This window comes from Agelaius tricolor, unplaced genomic scaffold, assembly GCF_023055355.1.
Source record: "Agelaius tricolor isolate 1412-34295 unplaced genomic scaffold, bAgeTri1.0.p SCAF_1, whole genome shotgun sequence".
In the NCBI taxonomy this organism is placed as follows: Eukaryota; Metazoa; Chordata; class Aves; order Passeriformes; family Icteridae; genus Agelaius; species Agelaius tricolor.
The window spans coordinates 72,438,654-72,456,535 of record NW_027269261.1 but is presented as its reverse complement, the minus strand read 5'-3'; the positions used below and the strand labels follow the sequence as shown (position 1 = coordinate 72,456,535).

Here is a 17,882-nt window from a genome sequence, read left to right as displayed (position 1 = left end):
CCATTTCTCATCCTGTTTTTCTCTTCTGTCTTCCGGGATGCTTTTTACTATACAAGAAGTTCTTCAGTCATCAACCCATTTTTTGTTAATTATTTCTCTTGTATGAAATACATGTAGCTCCATGCACTGCTTCTATTAGAGATGGCCCAGTGGAAGATCTCTGTGGGATCAGAGGTACCAGGGACATGCAAGTAAGGGGTGCTGGGACAATTTTCCTGACTCTCCATATCCCCTGCCTCTATGGCCTCTCAACTCTGGCCAAAATTGGGCTGCTGAAGAGATGGAAAGTGCTGCTTGTCAAAGACATGCAGTGCTGGTCTAATTCTGTGCCTTTACAACAGCAAAACTAGTGTAGTATTTTCTACTGGAGCTGAGCAAGGCTAGAAAAGAGCAGGATTATGTGCATCCACCTTTCAAAAGAAATCTGAGCTGTGGGATGATGTGGCCACTGAACACTCTGGGGCTTTTAGGCTGTAGCAGCTGCTGCTGTTTACAAAGCCTGCAAACTGACCTTGTGCACTGGGCCTCTGGCACTTGAGACTCAGCAATATTTATTTAATTTGCTGCTTATATGAATTCATGAAATGCTGGTTTCTCCTCTGGAGGCAGGAAAATGTGTTGGCTTATCTGGATTTGGGAGCAGGACCTGATCAGCAAGGCTTTCTCTGTGCTGTTATTTTGCCTTGTCTGATTTCTTTCCATTAGGCTTTCCATTTTTCTTTCCATTTTTCCTCTTTGCTGTACAAGACCCGGGTCGTGATGTTACTTTTATTTAACTTGACTGTAAACTATTTGCACGGTTTTCTACTAACAGATGTTTTGATGGTCATATTTCAAACAGCTGTGCTGTTCCTATATCTGTGTAAGGAGAACAGTCCCAGCATGAGCAGTCAGACAGCAAAGCTACAGAGATGATCCCAGGTGACACCTCCTGGAGTTGGGAGAGAGAATGAGCACAGAGAAGCAAGACTGGTGATCTGGCCAGAGTCCCTGGCTTGTGGTCTTCTCTCTCCAGATGTTCATTTTACCCCCAGAGCTGCATTTATTTCAGCTTGTTAATTAATAAACCCATAAATCCGTATCTTAGGGATTTTTATACACTAAGTGGAGTAAATCTTTTTCTCACTCTACTTTCCATAAAGAAATTAAGGGATTTTCAGAACCCCTTTTTTGGTGGAAATCTCAGTCACTGCAGCAGCTGGGTTAGACCTCCACTAATAGTTCTTTTATTTAGGGCATGCTAATTTCCTGTTAAAAATTGGTAATTGGATCTCTCAAGATCTGGTGTCCACCAGCTTTCCCAAATAATTTGAAAAGGTTCTGCTCTCCTTTGCTACTGCCCTGGCCTCTGTCACTGGCCTTCCTTTTACCACTGGGTCCCAGATTGCACTTCCCAAAGTCTTGGTTAAAGGTGGTGTGGCTCTGTTGTGCCTGTCAAACACAGTTCGATTCAGCACATTGGTCTAAGCTGTTCCTATCAATGGTTCAGTTTAAGTTAATTGCTTATTAAAAAAAATGAAAAAAAACCCAAAGTGTGATAGAATCACAGAATGGTTTGGGTTGGAAGGGACCTTAAAGATAATGTTGTTCCAGCCTTCTGCCATGGGCTGGAATATTAAGCCAGGTCATTCAAAGCCCCATCCAGCCTGGCCTTGAACAGTCCCAGGGATGAACACCCCCAATCTCTGTGGGGAGCCTTTGCCAGTGTCTCACTACCCCTCACAGTAAATAATGTTTTTTCCTAATCTATGATCTAACCCTGCCTTCTGCTAGTTTGAAGCCATTCCCCCTTGTCCTGTCACTCCATGTCCTTGTAAATAGTCTCTGCATCTTTCTTGTTAGCTCTCTTTAGGTACTGGAAGGCCACAGTTAGGCCACCCCAAAGCTCCTCTTTCCCAGGCTGAACAATTCCAATTCTCCCAGCCTTTCCTCATGGGAGAGGTGCTCCATCCCTCTGATCATCCTGGTGTCCCTCCTCTGGACTTGCTCCAACAGGTCCACATCCTCCCTGTGCTGGGGCCCCAGAGCTGGTTGCAGGTGAGGGTCTCACTAGAGACCAGCACCTGCTTTGGGCCCCTTCCTGAATGTCCCAACAGGGAATGGCAATGCCAAGGGTTGTGTGAGTGACCCTGGAATGGCCCTGTGCTCCCTCCATCCCCTCTTGGCCTTGCTGTTGGGGAGCTTCTGCTGCATCTGAGCAATGGGCAGGGCATAGCTCTGCCCTTCTGCTCCTGTGGGTTTCTCACCAGGAAACCCAGCACGTTCCTGCTGGGCTGAGAGCTGATCATACTTGATCTTATCACTTTTATCTGCAGAGCTGCCATTGTGCCCTTCCCTCCTACCCTCCCAGCACAAACCAGCCATTACCCACTCTGTAAAATCCTTATTACAGCTGGCTGATTAAGCTCTCCCTCATCGCCTCCTCTCTGCAGAGACCTTGGTTGGAAACAGGGACTATTACATTTTTCATGCCAATTTCATTAAAAAGAAAAAATCTGAAAGGAAAACTAATTGTGCTTTGTGATACTTAGGGAAATTAAGTCTTCAAGGAAATGTAATCTTCAGCTCTTTATTCGACTGCGAATGCGTTAATTTATTTAATTGTATCATCGATCAACACAGTACATATAATTATTACCTCTGTATAATAGAATGGAAAAAATTTACTGTCATTGCCTGTGTAATCAGATATACTCTTGTTACTAATTTCTAAACTGTTTCAATGGGAAAAAAATGACCTTCGAGTCTTAATTTCATGCCCTACTTCCTGAAAAATTAAATGGGAAGTGAGCACACACAAAACCAGCACAGATGCAGAGTGCGAGCCTGGTAACATCTGCTTTATTTGCTGCCCCTCTGCCATTCATGAACTGAATGGCAGAGGGGCAGCAAATAAAGCTGATGAACTCATTTCCCTGTTCTTTGATACTACATTTCAAACAAAATCTTGAGTAGATCTCATCAAAACAGTCCTCTGGGCATTCCATTTCCATTCCCTCTGTCTTGCAGGTACAAATTATTATTTCATTTTACATGTGCAGGGACACTGAAAGCCCTGAACAGGCACTGGAAGAAAAACTATGAAATGGAATATTTAATGAAAGGCGGCAGCTGAGCTCTCAGAGAAATCAAAAGCTGCTGATCTTGAGGATTCATTGAAGGAATTTTTATTAATCTTATTACCCTAAAGAATTGCTTTTTATATATGTTTTTCAAACAGCATGAAATCCTCATCAAAACAGACACTGCAGTGCAAGCACCATGCTCTCTGCTATTGACAGAAGGAATGTGGTATTTGCATATGATTTAAAACAAGGCTGCCAGCATACAGCACCGTTATTGGCACTCTGGTATTTATTATCAGTGTTCATTATTCAATAGAAGCATAAATCCAGCATGGCAACAAGCACCTCCAGTTCCCCTTTCAGCAAGGAGCCTTCCCAATGCCCAGCAGTTGGTGTAAATGATTTCTGTTATCCAAGTGTTTGGTACATGGAGGTGTATGTATATACATGGCACATATAAATATATATATTTATATATATAAAAGATACATATTTGGCGGCAGAGCAGTTTGTAACCCTTGAAAAGCTATGGATGGTCACATAGAAGCAAATCCCCCAGGAGGATTTAAGTCATTTAAAGATTTTTAATGCAACCTGGTTCTTGCCTGAGAGCTCTTGGTTTGTGTTAATCTGATGGGTAGGACCTGGAAGCCAGGCTGGCCATGGAGGGACTGCTCAGCTAACACAGCTCCTGGGCTCCAGGTCTCCCAGTGCCTGCTCCTGACCTCAGCTGGGGTTACTGCAGCCTGCAAGGCTTCTTGCTGCAAAAACAGCATCAGTTTCAAGGGAAAGATGCAGATTTGGGGGAATTGTGCACTAAGCATGGCTTAGTGAGCTCTGGCTCACATCCCCAGTGCCTGTGTGCAAGGGAAGGCAGGGCAGATCTGTTCCAGTGTGCTCCAGGGTCAGGCACAGGATAGGACTCCAAGCACCCACCCAAAGCTGAAATCACACCTCAGCCATCATGGCTGCTTTCCCCCAGAGCTGGCTTGGAGCTCCCTCTTCATGAGCCATCACTGATTTATTAATTTGTAGTTGTTTATTTGAGCAATGAAGAAAATAGGACCACTTAGTGCAAAATCATGAGTGTTGAGTTTCTCACTAGTTCCAGCTAAATGTGAGTACTGCTGTGAGCCCCTCCCAGCTGCCAAAGGAGGTGTCCAGCACAGGGCAGTGCCAGGGATCTCCTCCAGGTGAGATGGGCATTGTTCCCACAGCTGGGCACCCTCCTGTCACACACAGCGTCATCCCTGTACCCACACAGACGCATGTGCTGCAGCTCCTGCCTGCATCAAACACTCAGGTGATGAATGACTCCCATCTAACAGCACAGCCTTGATGGAAAAAAGCAAAATATGCATTTATTTTTTCACCAAATGGACACAGCATTGTTCCCAAAGTGACAGATTCCAACAAAAAAGTAATTTCAAAAAATGGAAGCATTCCTCTACGACAGTACAATGCACTGAAAAATAAAACTGGGTTACAAATTCCAGGCAAAGTATATTGTTATCTGCCCTGGTTCTGCACTGGCTGGAAGCTGTCTGGTCAGGGAATGGAACATCACATCCATGCAAATAAATCCTCCTAAGGCAGGATACTACCCACATTCACACAACTTCCAGCTGGTTCAGAACACAAGCAGAGTTTATTCTTTCTCACTTCCAAAAGATACTGGCTATGCCTGGATTACACTCATTTTTACACACGACATGAGTACAGAAAAAAGAGCCAAAAAAAGGTAAATTTGTCTTCCTTCACCACATGCTACACCTAAAAATGTACATACAGAAAATGTGTTACAGTTCAACCATGCCAAGTAGAAAACAATCACACTACAGGTATCAAAATGAAAACCTTCATCTGCTGTCTCATTTTGGTCATGTGTTCTTCAATTCATACCAAATCCTCAGTCCAAACCTGGGACACCAAACAAAGCCCCCATACACTTTTTTTTTGTAGTGTGAGAGCTGGGTTGTTTCACTGCAGCTGATCAGAGCTGGTACCATCAATGGGAACAAGGTACTTGGAGTCCCCTTATCAGCTGGATCCTTTTGAAAGCCGTTATCTTCTACAGTTTGTGAAAGAAACTTTGTTACAAACACGGGCTTGGGCTCGCTTTGTTCAGTCAAGTGCAGAACCTTCTCAGTCCCTTCTTGAAAGCTCCTGCTAGAAACAGGACATTGCAGCCTTTACCAGGTCACCCTCAGCACAGGGAAGCCATGTTGCCTTGGGGAATTTCATCTTAAAGCAGATCTCCCTGTGTTCTAAATTTATTTAATCCTAATCTGAAGATATAAAAACTCATATTGCAGTTTATCAAATTCATAAGAGAAAAAAATTACACTTTGTTAAGAATTCCTATGTTTAGGCCAGGAACTCAACAACAGGGCTTGAAAACAGTTTTCCAAAAGGGATCATTTTATTTTGGTGGGTCTGTGTTAATTCCATATTTTTCCTTGAGAAGCTTAAGCTGTTCTTCTTTCTTCTTTGTGTCCATCTTTTGGAATGCCTGTAATTAGGAAAATAAAAATTGTAAGAAGACAAAATAAGTCTCTCATCTCATGACAAGTTATTTCCCAGTATCTGCAACAAGCACCACTGTGAACTCCATCACCATCACACACACAGAGCACTGTTTGATTCTTGTCTTTGGAGAATGTCGCAGGGCCCTGGATGTCATCAATGACAGGGAGGACACAGAGAACTGTAGACCTTTTAGCCATAAACAAGATCTCTCCTCCTGCAGCAGCTGTGCAATTGTGGGACCTCTGCACCCTCTTCTCCAGAGTACACTCCCCACAAACATCTTTTTCCCACCCTTTGCCCAAAGGTACTTTTTTTTGCACACAAACCACCAAGTAAATATGAAACTCTGACGATGTATCCCGTTCACTCCCTCTAACAGTTTGGGTTCTATTTCTTAAAAACACCCAAGCAACAGTCTTTACAAAGTGATGCTGGGGTTGTTTCTTTCTGACAGCTCTGCTCAGAGGTGGGTCCCCCAGCCCAGGTGCACATACCCTGTTGGCATTGTAGTAGAGCACCACGAGGTATCTGTTGCACACGTTGAACCCTGACAGGTGGTCGCAGGCGTTCTTGGCATCGAAGATGTCCTCGTACACCACGTAGGCTGTTCCTCTGGTCTCAGGGGTATTCCCACTGCTCAGCAGGGCAGCATCAATCAAATAAAATCAACAAGAAATAGTTTATTTATTTCACAGTGACTGAGATTAGATGAATCAATGCAACATCACTAAAATCCAATTTGTTATTTTTTTTTAGGTATTAGACTACATCCCTGCTTTCCACACCAAACAGTTCAGAGCCAGAGACAACAGGAAAATGTGCTATATTTTGCTCCATAAGGGAAATGCACCTCTCCACAACAACTGTTCTGTTGCAGCTTTTGTCAGGGCTGCCATGCTGTGTCTGGAAATAATTTAAATTTTTATTATAGCAACTAGCTTTTACTTAGTATTACTTGACAGACAGTCGGTGGCTGTCTGGATCAGATGTGTCCCTAGGATGGAACAGGGCTCCTGGCATATCACAAAGTGAACTTAAGAGGCAGAACAGCCCTGCTGGTGCAAGCCCACTGCTGAGGCACTTCATCACCCATGGGAGCACCAATTCCATGTCCTTTTCCTGAGGGATGGGACACAGGTCTGGCACATAACAGTAACAAGCCCAGAGGGGCTGCAGAGATCCCAAAGGTCTCCGCTAACAGGCAGTGATAGAAACTTCAGAGTCAGAACAACCTCCCTAAGGTGCTTCTGAGAACACCCAAGGACAAATGGTATCACAAATATCACAGTGGGGTCTGTGAAAAGGTGAGGAGAATGGGATAAACACTGCACAAAGCACAGAAGCCTTTACAGAGGGGCTTTGTTGGGATTTCTGTGGGAAATTCCAGAATTAGTAGTTCTGAACAAACTGCTGGGTGCACACACCAGAGCATCACCACAACAGAGAGCCCCTGATACGTCCTAATTGTGTCCCACTATCATGCTGTTGCAGCCCACATATTTTCAGAAAACTTAAGTACTGGCTCTCCTTTATGCTCATTAGCAAAGAGTTCCACCTATTTAGCCAGGCAGTGTTTACACTGCCCCTTGTTCTCTCAGCCACTTCTCCGGTCACATCCACGGCCCTTCCTTGCTCAAGAAGGGTCTGTCTGGTGTCACATCCCAGTGTGACAGCAGGAGCACATGTGCCCTTGTGTCCTTTACTTACTGAGAGCAACTCTGTAAAACTCACTTTACACAACAATCATTCAAACAAGTCACCCAGGGAAGCTGTGGATGCTCCATCCCTAGAAATGTTCAAGGCCAGCCTGCTTGGGTGGGGCTCAGAGCACCTGGGCAGGTGGAAGGTGTCCCTGCCCACTGCAGGGGGTTGGAATAAAATGGTCCCTTCCAACACAAACCCTCCTATGATGATCAAAGCTCAGTTCCTCAGCATTTGAGCTAACCAGGAGAAGAACATCAGAATTGCTGCAGACTTGTACAACCTCCACACAATTCAGAACCAAAGGCACAGTCACACCTCCCCTACATGGCATGGCCCCTGTCTCTGCCATGCAGGGCTTGCTGCTGGTATTTGTTTCTAGTGAACAGATCCAGCAACACCACATCCCTGTTTTCCCACTGGTTAGCAGATACTCATAAAACAGGAAAACTGTGCTCAGCTTCTGCCTTTCCTTTTTTCACCCCAAGTCGAGGTAAAACTTCAGTTTTATTTGAAACTGACTTAAGCAAACAAGCTTGTCATATTTTATTAACTTCCCCAAGTTCATTTCAAATTTAAGTTCATTCTCTGCACCTCCCAGCAGAATCATTCTCTAACAAATTCACGTGTTAAGAGCATCATCACATCCCTTCTGGTACCCGGGGTGTGCTCCAGCACATTGAACCTTCCCAGCTCTGAAACCCTTCACGGTCCAAAGGAACTGGAAATACTCACACTCTGATCTGCCGGATGGGCCCGTACTTCCCAAAAATGTCGTACATCTCCTCGGCCGTGATTTTGTACGGCAGGTTCCTGATGTACAGGATCCGGTTGACCTCCGGAGGGAGTCGGATCTGATGGGGAAAAGACCGGCGGTGTGTTAGGCCCACGGCACGTACTGCAAATCTTAAACCCAGCAGCCTACGGGCAAAACCATGGAATCACCGAGCCACGGAATGGCTGGGGCTGGACGGGCCTTAAATATCCCCCAGTCCCACCCCCCTGCCGCGTTCCCCTCAGAGCAGCGGGGTGCCCGGAGCGGGGCGAAGCCGGAGCCCAGCCCGGCAGGGACGGGACAGGGCAGGGCACTCACGTTGGCTCGTTTGGCTGCTTGCATCGCCATGTCGACAGGCGGTGAGTGGGGGCCGCGGCCTGGGACAGAAACACCGGCGGGGAAGGAGGCTGGGGCGGAGACAGCGGCTTGGACGGACCGTGGAGCGGGGACACCGGCAGGGACCGGGAGCGACGGGCGGCACACCCGGGTCTATCCCAGCAGGCACCGCGCGCTGCCCTCACGGAACCGGATCTATCCCAGCGTGCACCGCGCGGGAAGCGGCAGCGCGCTCGCTCCCGGCCCCGCCCCGTGTTTAAGCCCCGCCCCTCCAGGGCGGCCCCGGCCCCGCCCCCCCAGCCCCCCAGGCCCAGGCCCGGCCCCGGCCCGCCCCCGCACGTTCGATCCGCGGTGCGAGAATTGCCACATGAACCTCTTTAATAAACGCTTCCTCCTTGTCCTTTCCCCTTCCCCGCCACCCACATGAATCAGTCCCGGTGTGGAGCAGACGTGGCGGGATGGCCCAGTGCGGCCCCCGCAGTGAGTGTCCCAGAGCATCTACTGCGGCGGCCCCTTCTTGCCGCAAACGGGAATTTCGATGACGATTTTGCCGATGTTCCTGTTCTCCTCCATAGCCCTGTGTGCCTCAGCGATGGCGTGCAGGGGGTAAACGCTGTCCACGAGGGGCTGCAGCCGCGGGGAAGCCTCTCCGGAAAAATGGGGCAGCACCTCCTCTGTGAAGGCTCTCACCAGCCGCTCCTTGTACTGCGGAATAAACACCTGCAAGGTTATTTCCAGTCGCTTCGCTCACCGAGGCGTCTCAGAGCACGGTGTATAAAATGTACACAGCCCTCAAGGAGACACCTTCTGACATTTTCACAGTGAAACGGCGATAAAAACACCTGACAGGTCTAAATTAAAAACAATGAAGAAGCTTTTAGATTTATTACATCTTAATTGAATGAAATTCTGCAAAGCAAGTGGTGTCAGCTCCTTGCAGAACCATTTAAATCGAACTGATAAAGGTCTTGTAAATACTCTGTCTTAAACCATGCACAGAATCCACCTTAGGGCTCTGCACTGTGGGTCTTTTACTGTGACATCTGAGAAGATTCCACATAAAATGAGTTTTCTTTGGTAACTGGGCATCCAAATGGCCTTGGTTTCTACTTTGAAGTGACCTAATAAAGATTTCTATTTTTCCCTCCTCAGACTTGATCAAGTTGCCTGATCACTGGAGTTTTATTTCTTCTAGGGCCAAATATCTAAATTATGGTATCCATGAAGCACATTAAGAAGTCCTGGGTGTCATTCCTCTCATTCAGGGAGTAATTTGATAAAAATAGAAAAAAAACCCATTACAACCTAATTTTGTGACATTTTCCAAAGAATGTAGTAACAGTTCAAGGTGGGGCTTTTTTGACAAGAATGTGTTCAACACTGGTTTTAAAAGAAAGCTCTCAAAACTATCATAAATTTAAGATCAAACTGCATACACTGCTGATAGCCACTACTTGCCTCATTGTCTCGGGACCGCAAGAGGCTCGTGTGGATGCTGGCTCTTTTGGAAATCAGCCTTGCCAGCAAATCCCCATGGACTTCACCTCCACTCAGCAGGCCATAAATGATCCACCGGCCATCAGTGCTCAGACAGTTGAGATTCTTCTCCCAGTATGAGGCCCCAACACAATCTAAAATAATATCTACTCCAGAACCTCAGGTAGAAACAGAAGAGATTTCATCAATGAAGTCCAAGCTGCATTAAAGGCAGGATAATTTCAAGCATGACTACAACCTTGTAATTTATAGGTACAGAATTTACCCTAAAATTCTTATTTAAATCTTTCTACTGAAATTAGGAATTGGCACAGTGATTTGTAAGGAATTATGGAATCAGGCACAAAAAAAGAATCATCAGTAATCCATAAGCAAATTCAGGCATAAACCACCCCAAATGCTTAGAAAAGCTACATTTTTCTAATAGTTTAGGAATGAAGTGGCACTGGCACAGGTTGCCCAGAGAAGCTATAGGTGTCCCACCCCTGGAAATGTTCAAGGCAGGTTAGATGGGGCTCAGAGCAAGGTGGGGTGTCCCTGCCCATGGCAGGGGGTTGGAATGGGATGATCTTTAAAGCCCTTTCCACCCAGGCCATGCTGTGCTTCTGTGATGACTCAAACACCAAAATGTGAGGATTTGTTCCTTGGGCAGTTTCTTGGGGAGGCAGCAATAACATGGCACAATATTTATGCCCCAAATAAACACAGCCAAAGAGAGCCCATGCAGAAAACAGCACAGTTAAACTAAGGAAAAGCTCATTCTGGGCTGAGCAGGATATTAAGCTTGTGCTTCCAGGGTCACTACTGTCTGATCCCTCACCAAGTGACAGCTGAAACTGAGTCTGTGTCTACATGTTGGGAGGTTCATTTGCACTTTTACAGAGAGGTTTTTACCTTGGGTGAACTCCAAGACCTTTTCACTGAAGTCTTCATTCTTGTAGTTGAAACCTGCAGCTGCTCCAGCATTTGCTGTTGCTTCCAGTTTCTCCTGAGTTCCTGCTGTCACAATGGGAATGGCCTTGGCCAGTCTCACCAGCTGAATGGCTGCCATGCCAACCCCACTGGCTCCAGCATGGATCAACACTTTCTCACCCTCCTGTACTTTACCTGGAGGAGGGCAGAAGGAAAGTGGTCACCCTTTGGGCATCACCTTTTAATTAAAATATGAACAATCTGTAAGATAGCAAAGAGGAGGTTGAAAGAGTTGTCCTTGACTGGACTTTGGACAATTGGACATCTTTGTAGCCTTCATAAAAGAGAGAAATCCAGAAGCAGCAGAGGTTGCAGTGTGCTGACAGGATGTCATTTTCCCAGCCTCAGGGGAAGGACTTTGACTTGGCTGTGTGCAGTTCTGGGCATCTGTGACCAATGCTTAAGTGAGGGCAGTCACAGCCTTTTTATACCATCAGTAGAAAACACACTTGGAGGATATTCATACTGCAGAAATCAGGCACTCAGCAATGGAGGAATACCAGAAATGCTGGGTAACATTAAAGACCAGTCCTACCAATCATTTTACCATCTATTAGTTGCATTCATTTGTGTTTCACCACTTGCTTCTGTAAGTGAGGCACCAAGTAGCCTCCCACTGATCCCCAGGAGACTTGAAGCAAGTGTGCAGGGAAGTTATGTTTGGAACTTTTTGTTCCTTATTGGATCTTTCAGATGCTACTGCTGAAGAGTGTAGAAGAAGGATATTTCTCACAGGAGGAAAACTTTGGCAGGTTTACTACCTTGGCAGCGTGTTTTTAAAATGAAGAGTGTAGGCTTCTGTCTATTTTAAATCAGCTCAGAGTGGATTTTACCTACAAATAATATATCTGGTAAACAAAGGTACAAGATGTTGCCTACTGTAGATTCACAAGAACATAGTGATAAAGTTCTTGGTATGGTGCAGTGAAGTGGGTGTCTTGAAAAGGCGGGAATAATTTCAGGGTTTAGGCTTAATGGAATTTAGGCTTAATGGAAGGTGTCCCTGTGCATGGCAACAGAGTAGAACTAGATCACCTAGCTCCTTTTCAACCCAAACCATTCAGTGATTCAAACTGAGAAATACAGATGAAAATAAATTGGCTATCTTTCCATATCCTTCCTTGTAAATATGTAACCAGCATGGTAGGTTGGCACTGGGGAGAGGTGGTCAAGATTCAAGGATTTGTGTCTGGCATACTGGATTCTGACCCACAAGAATGAAGTGACAGAGAAAAGGTTCTTTGAAGGCAAGCAACATTCAAATAGAGGCAACAAGGAGAAGATTTTGTAACAGAAAGGAAGATGAGCTGTTTTGGTGGGATAAATGGTCAAATGCACCTCTCACCTACAAAATGGAGCAGCTGAAATGCTGTTAGCCAGGCTTCAGGAATGGCTGCAGCCTGGATAAAAGTCATGTCTTTGGGAATTGGCATCAGGAGGCCTTCGGGCACTGTCACGAATTGTGCCTGGCCCCCCCCGGGGAGCAGAGCCATCACTGCATCGCTGATCCTCCAGCGGCCCGAGCAGCCGGGACCCAGCCCCGCCACACTCCCAGCTGCTTCCAGGCCTAAAATGTCACTTGCTCCTTTGGGGGGAGGGTACTTCCCTCTCCTCTAAAATAAAAATTAAAAAAAAGAGAAGGCAAGGAAGTAAAAACTATCAATGAGTGTAATTACCTGCAATATTTCATTCACACATCTCCAGTCTAAATTCCTATTTGTTTAATCCTGATTTTGCCCTGTGCATATGTTGCAGTAATTTGAGGATCTTCTAGCCTCTGGAAACATTTTTGTTTCCTAAGTGTTATTCTTCCTAAGTCTTATTCTTAAAATAAGAATAAATTGAAATATTTGTGAGTTTCCTCTGTCCAGGCTAATTCATGCTGAAGAGATACTATGATCTCCATTTGCAGAGCATGGCCTTTCCATGCCAGCCCAGCACTGCACTATCTCAGTTAAAACATTTATCTGCTGAATCAACAAACATCTCTTCTTTCAGCCCTATGAACTCTCTAATCCAAATGCTCACCAGGTTCAAACTCTTTTAGCTCATCAGATCTGTCAGGACTTCACAGAGGGACTTGAAAACTGTGTTGGTTTTGGGTGCATAAATCTGCTTAACCTAGACATACCTGGAGTAAATCAGCCCTATTCAGAGCACTGGCAGAGACCTTCACAAGAACTTCTCCTTCTCCTGGATTTGGTTTCATCACTTCTTTCATATAGAGATTTTCTGGGCCTCCTGGGCAATCAAAATAGGCTGCAAACATTTTCTCTAAAAAAAAAACCCAAACAAAACCAAACTGAAAAAAACATTGCACGAATGCAGGCATGTGTAGCGGAAAAATCTCAGGTAAGAAATGTAACAAATAGCTTTAAAATTCCTATTTATTTCCCTTGCCTCAGGAGGTGATTGCTGTATGCCTGATTTGCTGTGGTACAGGCTCTCGCTGCTGCAGGAGTCTTTGAGGTACCTCCTCAGATGCTGCTCCTGGGATCCTTTTGGCACCAGCAGATGGGCTGAGCTGTCAAGCCTTCTCCTGCCTGGTAAAATCAAATGAGGAGCAGTCTTCTCTCTGCTCCCTGGGTCCTGGTGGAAGGAGATGAGAAGGAGAGGCAATCACAAGGGGAACAGCTTTTAGTTCCTGAGAGCTGGTACTGCACTGATTGCAGCACAGGATAGGCTGCAGGGCAGAGCCTCTTCAAGTGACCAGCACTGTGTGACAGACAGTAAAAAATCTCTGTAAAAATCACTGATTTCTGCGCAGGAAAAGCTAAGTGCATACCTAATTACTTGTAAAACTGCAAATGCAGAATGATGAACAGCTTAAAACCCCAGGGATGTCAATCCCCACAGGGTGGTGCTCTATGGCTATTTTATGGTGAATAAGCACTTTGTATAAAGTGCAATTTAAAGGATTTTGTTTCTGAGGCTGGCTTTCTAGTCATTGTTATTAACAATTTAATCCAGTCCCACAAAATGTGCCTATATCAGCAAAAAAAATTCAATGAAAAGCCCACCTGGTGCCACCCATAGCAATTGTTTCTGCTGCCTTTAATTTGGTCCAAATTTAGTCAGTTAAAATAAGATGTGAAGGAAGCTTTTGTCCCTCTTTTGTCAGAGTTCATTAACCTGTTTTTTAATAAATGATTGTCTTTTTTGCTAGAAGCAGGCACACAAAAAATGTTTAAAAAACATCCCCCAAAAAAAAACAGAACCAAAAAACCAAGAGGATCTGAATATTTACGTTACTCTGAAACGTACAGAAAACCGCAGAAACTGAGATACAGGTTTCCAACCATTTCAAGCTCTCAGATCTGCCAGCAGCGGCTGAAAATGACAATTTTAAGAAGCTCTGTGGCTCCCGAGCCCACTCCCGAGCTCACCTTTTTCCTGTAAGGAAGGACGGACAGTCTGTGCCCCGGAACAAACCCAGCCTGTCCTCGGGAGCAGAGTCCGATCCCAGTTCCTGCCGGCACTCAGCTACTCCCCTGCAGGCCAAGGCGAGGAACAGTGCGAGGCTGTTCTTCTTTGGAGCGACAGATACGAGGAGTCAGAAATATGAGCACAGCTCCCCATTGTTCCTGCGAACGACCTGGATTATTCCATGGCTTGGCACAGAAATCTGTTTTCCCGCTTGGCCTTGCGGCAGAGATCGGCCGCTGCCCCAGCACACGGGGAGCTTGGCCTGCTGCCCGTGGCTGTGCCAGTGTGTGTGATGGGGTGTGCTCCAGCTGTGCAAGTGCTGTCACTTCAGAGTTCTGTGTCTCAGACTCGATTTGCTGCACTGGCACTGAGAGCGTGGGAGCTGTGCCAGCCCTGATGCCGTGAATGTGCTGGGGAGGCTGCCCTGGGCTCTGCTGTTCCTGGGGAACAGCGGCGTTCAGAGCTCGCTGGTTCACATCTTTACACCCCCTGTGTTTCTACCTGAGGGTTTGGAATCAGAATCAGTACTGCTCTAAAAGTCTGATGGTATCTCCTTGAGCTTTGCAGAAGGATCAGATCACGCCTTTCTCGGTGTCCTATTCACCAGCTCTTGAGTGTTTGAGCTGTCAGGGAATAAAACTGACACTTCAGACTATTTAAAAATGGTAACTCATATGTGTGGGATTTTTCTGTGGATTTTTTTTTCCTGTAATAATGAGATTTTTGGATTGAGGCTTTCAAACTCCTCTTTGAAAGGGAACAAATTTCAAATCAAGTATAGATAAAATTCTTTTGTTCTCACTTGACTTGAAGAGCTAAGAATTGATGTGTTTCTGAAGATGGAAAGATCGTGAAGCCTGGTCTATAGTGCAGACAGCCTGATTCAGTGCCAGTACTGGCATTGTTCCTCCTCCACTGTCCCCAGAGGACTTTGCAATCCGCTGCAGTTTAAAATAACTTTCTATTGCAGTCATTAACAATGCAAATTCACATGATAAAAATATGTTTTATTATTTTATTATTCAAGGATGTACAGGACAGTCTGAAAATGTGTTAGTTTAGCAATTTCCTTTGTCCCTTGGGTCTATGGCTCCTGTGTAGCTATAATGCCATTAGAGAACTTACTTTGTGAAGTGAGATTAGTAACTATGTTATCTGGAAGCAGGCTAAAATACAGCATTAGAAAGATAAAGCACAACATCTTGAACCAAATAGTGAAGACATCACTTTCAATTCCATTAAGAAACATAGAAGGCAAATGCATAGGGTAGTCCTTTTATGAGAAGCAAGCCCACAATTGTTCTTGAAAAAACAGAAGGGAGCTCAGCAGCTGTAATGTTGTAAAGCAGCAGTTTCTTGTTTAAAGTTTTGAACTTCTGTACTTCATTTCTTAATGAGCACTCTTGAGGTTGATGAAGTCCCAAGTTTTCTGCTGATTCAGCTACCTTTCTCTCTAAAGTAGTCTGCTATAATAACACAGGGACATAAATAAATAAAAATTTAAATCAATGATTATAAAAGTCATGTACAGAATTGCTGTAATGGAGATGCTTTTTTTTCAAGTACATATCCCCCTTGCACTATACTGCACTCAAATGATGACAGTGCTGTTTCTATCTGAAAATTTAAAATACCTGTATTTGTGAGGTACTATCTGCTCTAAAGAATAAACACTAAGCAGAACTTTAAATAATTTTCAGAAATATCTTGTAACATGCAAAGAAAAGTTACTCTTCTTTTTTCTTTTTTTTTTTTTTTTTTTCACAAAGAAATCATCCAGGACAGCAAGAGTAAACTCCAAAGAACGACTACTGCAAATCTGGCCCTGGAAAAACTTATCATTAGTCTTTGCTAGGAACAGTGGCCAGTTTTGAACAATGTGAGTATTTGCAAGAACAAATAATGAGTGGATATTGTTACAGGATTTTGAAAGTGCTGGCAGTTTTTGCAATCTTTCAGCTTTACACTTTTTGCCTTCCCCCCATAGCAGAAAACAAACAAACAAACAAAAAAAATCCCTCACATCAAATGTGATATGTCTCCTGAATTTATTACTGGGCCAGCCAGGCAGACAATGGTGCCTTTTGGATCTGCTCCAGCTCTGTGTGTAGTCCTGCTGAAAATAATAAGATAGAGCCAGTCTGAAGTTAGCTTATAGGAGAAAGCCTTGCTGTTAGATTTAATAAATCCCATTCCCCAAGGCTCTGGGGCCAGCTCTGTTTAATGTCTTTATTGATGGTTTGGAGGAGGGGACCAAGTCCATCCTCAGTAGGTTCCCAGACAGCACCAATCTGAGTATTGATCTGCTGGAGAGTGGGAAGGCTCTGCAGAGGGATCTGGACAGGCTGGATCCATGGGCTGAGGTCAATTGATTGAGTTCATCAAAGCCAAGTGCTGGGTCCTGCACTTGGGTCACAACAATCCCTGCAGTGCCACAGGCTGGGGGCAGAGTGGCTGGAAAGATGTCCGGTGAAAAAGGACCTGGGGGTGCTGGGGACAGCGGCTGAACATGGCCCAGGTGTGCCCAGGTGGCCAAGAAGGCCAAAGGCACCTGGGCTGTACCAGCCATGGTGTGGCAGCAGGGCCAGGGCAGTGACTGTCCCCTGTGCTGGGCATGGCTGAGGCCACCCTGAGGACTGGGCCCAGTTCTGGGCCCCTCAGTTCAGGAAGGACACTGAGGGGCTGGAGCGTGTCCAGGGAAGGGAAGGGAGCTGGGGAAGGCTCTGGAGCACAGATCTGAGGAGGAGCAGCTGAGAGAGCTGGGAAAGGGGCTCAGCCTGGAGAAAAGGAGGCTCAGGGGGAGACCCTTCTCTCTCTGTACAGCTGACAGGAGGGTGAAGCCTGGTGGGGGTTGGGCTCTTCTCTCAAGTTACAAGTGATAGAACAAGATGAGATGACCTCAAATTGCATAAGTGGAAGTTCAGATTGGATTTTAGGAACAATTTCTTTCACCAAAAGGGCTGTTAAAACTGGAACAGACTGCCCAGAGTCACCATCCCTGGAGGTACTTGAAAGATCTGTAAATGTGACACTGACAGAGGTGGTTTAGCGCTGAGCTTGGCAGTGCTGGGTTAATGGCTGGACTCCATGATCTTTAGGTCTTTTCCAGCCATGATTCTAGGGTTCTGTGATTCTGGGCACAGACAGAGCTGTCAGTGGATAGAAGAATGGGCTTGTTTCATGTGCTGTATCAGTGATAGTAACTTGGCAACTACAGGTGCTTTCACTGCATTGTTTCTCCAGAATTAGGCAGAAAATATTTCTATATTGACTCCTGATATTGAATCTAGATTTGTGTTCCCAACCAGCATCCCAGTTCAGCCACAGCTTTGGGGTAGTTGCATGAGCACAGCACATTCCATTCCAGTACAGGTGTCAGGGCCAGAGAATGGACCTACACCCATCTGCTTTACAGTCAGGATCACTGAGCACAAAGTGATTAAAAAGGACTCCTTCAAAATGCCACTTAAATGGTGTCTTTGCTCCAAAAAAATCAAAGATGTGAAATTAGCAATCACCCTGCAAGTCAGCTGAGCTCTACCCCGGCAATGGGCTCTGAGGCTGAGAGAACAAATGGATTT

General features: G+C 45.4%; 2 protein-coding genes across 4 annotated transcripts; both read right to left on the bottom strand.

The window, feature by feature from the left end:
* Positions 1–4,404: 4,404 nt before the first annotated feature.
* On the bottom strand, positions 4,405–8,621 carry SF3B6 (splicing factor 3b subunit 6). The gene is made up of 4 exons (XM_071439817.1): positions 8,389–8,621; positions 8,031–8,149; positions 6,089–6,227; positions 4,405–5,577 (listed from the first exon to the last, which is right to left on the bottom strand). The coding sequence occupies exons 1-4, from the start codon at positions 8,416–8,418 to the stop codon at positions 5,488–5,490; spliced, it is 378 nt and encodes a 125-aa protein (XP_071295918.1). The 5' UTR covers positions 8,419–8,621; the 3' UTR covers positions 4,405–5,487.
* Positions 6,211–14,818, bottom strand: TP53I3 (tumor protein p53 inducible protein 3). 3 transcript variants are annotated; one of them, XM_071439788.1, is made up of 9 exons: positions 14,262–14,818; positions 13,276–13,464; positions 13,007–13,149; positions 12,221–12,488; positions 10,798–11,010; positions 9,865–10,061; positions 8,780–9,111; positions 8,031–8,149; positions 6,211–6,227 (listed from the first exon to the last, which is right to left on the bottom strand). In XM_071439788.1, the coding sequence occupies exons 3-7, from the start codon at positions 13,142–13,144 to the stop codon at positions 8,905–8,907; spliced, it is 1,023 nt and encodes a 340-aa protein (XP_071295889.1). In that variant the 5' UTR covers positions 13,145–13,149; positions 13,276–13,464; positions 14,262–14,818; the 3' UTR covers positions 6,211–6,227; positions 8,031–8,149; positions 8,780–8,904. The 3 variants fall into 3 exon arrangements, with proteins under 3 accessions (XP_071295889.1, XP_071295898.1, XP_071295906.1); XM_071439797.1 differs by having other exon boundaries at positions 13,349–13,464; XM_071439805.1 differs by having other exon boundaries at positions 13,276–13,418.
* Between the last annotated feature and the right edge of the window lie 3,064 nt (positions 14,819–17,882).

Coding starts and splice junctions, on each gene's coding strand:
- TP53I3 (XM_071439788.1), bottom strand. CDS start 13,144: ATGTTTGCAGCCTATTTTGATTGCCCAGGAGGCCCAGAAAATCTCTAT. Junction 11,011..12,220: donor TCAGCTGCTCCATTTTGTAG/GTGAGAGGTGCA, acceptor GCCCTCCTCCAG/GTAAAGTACAGGAGGGTGAG. Junction 10,062..10,797: donor GGTCTTGGAGTTCACCCAAG/GTAAAAACCTCT, acceptor TTTCTACCTGAG/GTTCTGGAGTAGATATTATT.
- SF3B6 (XM_071439817.1), bottom strand. CDS start 8,418: ATGGCGATGCAAGCAGCCAAACGAGCCAAC. Junction 6,228..8,030: donor CCCATCCGGCAGATCAGAGT/GTGAGTATTTCC, acceptor CCTGCTGAGCAG/TGGGAATACCCCTGAGACCA. Junction 5,578..6,088: donor TCTACTACAATGCCAACAGG/GTATGTGCACCT, acceptor TCCTAATTACAG/GCATTCCAAAAGATGGACAC.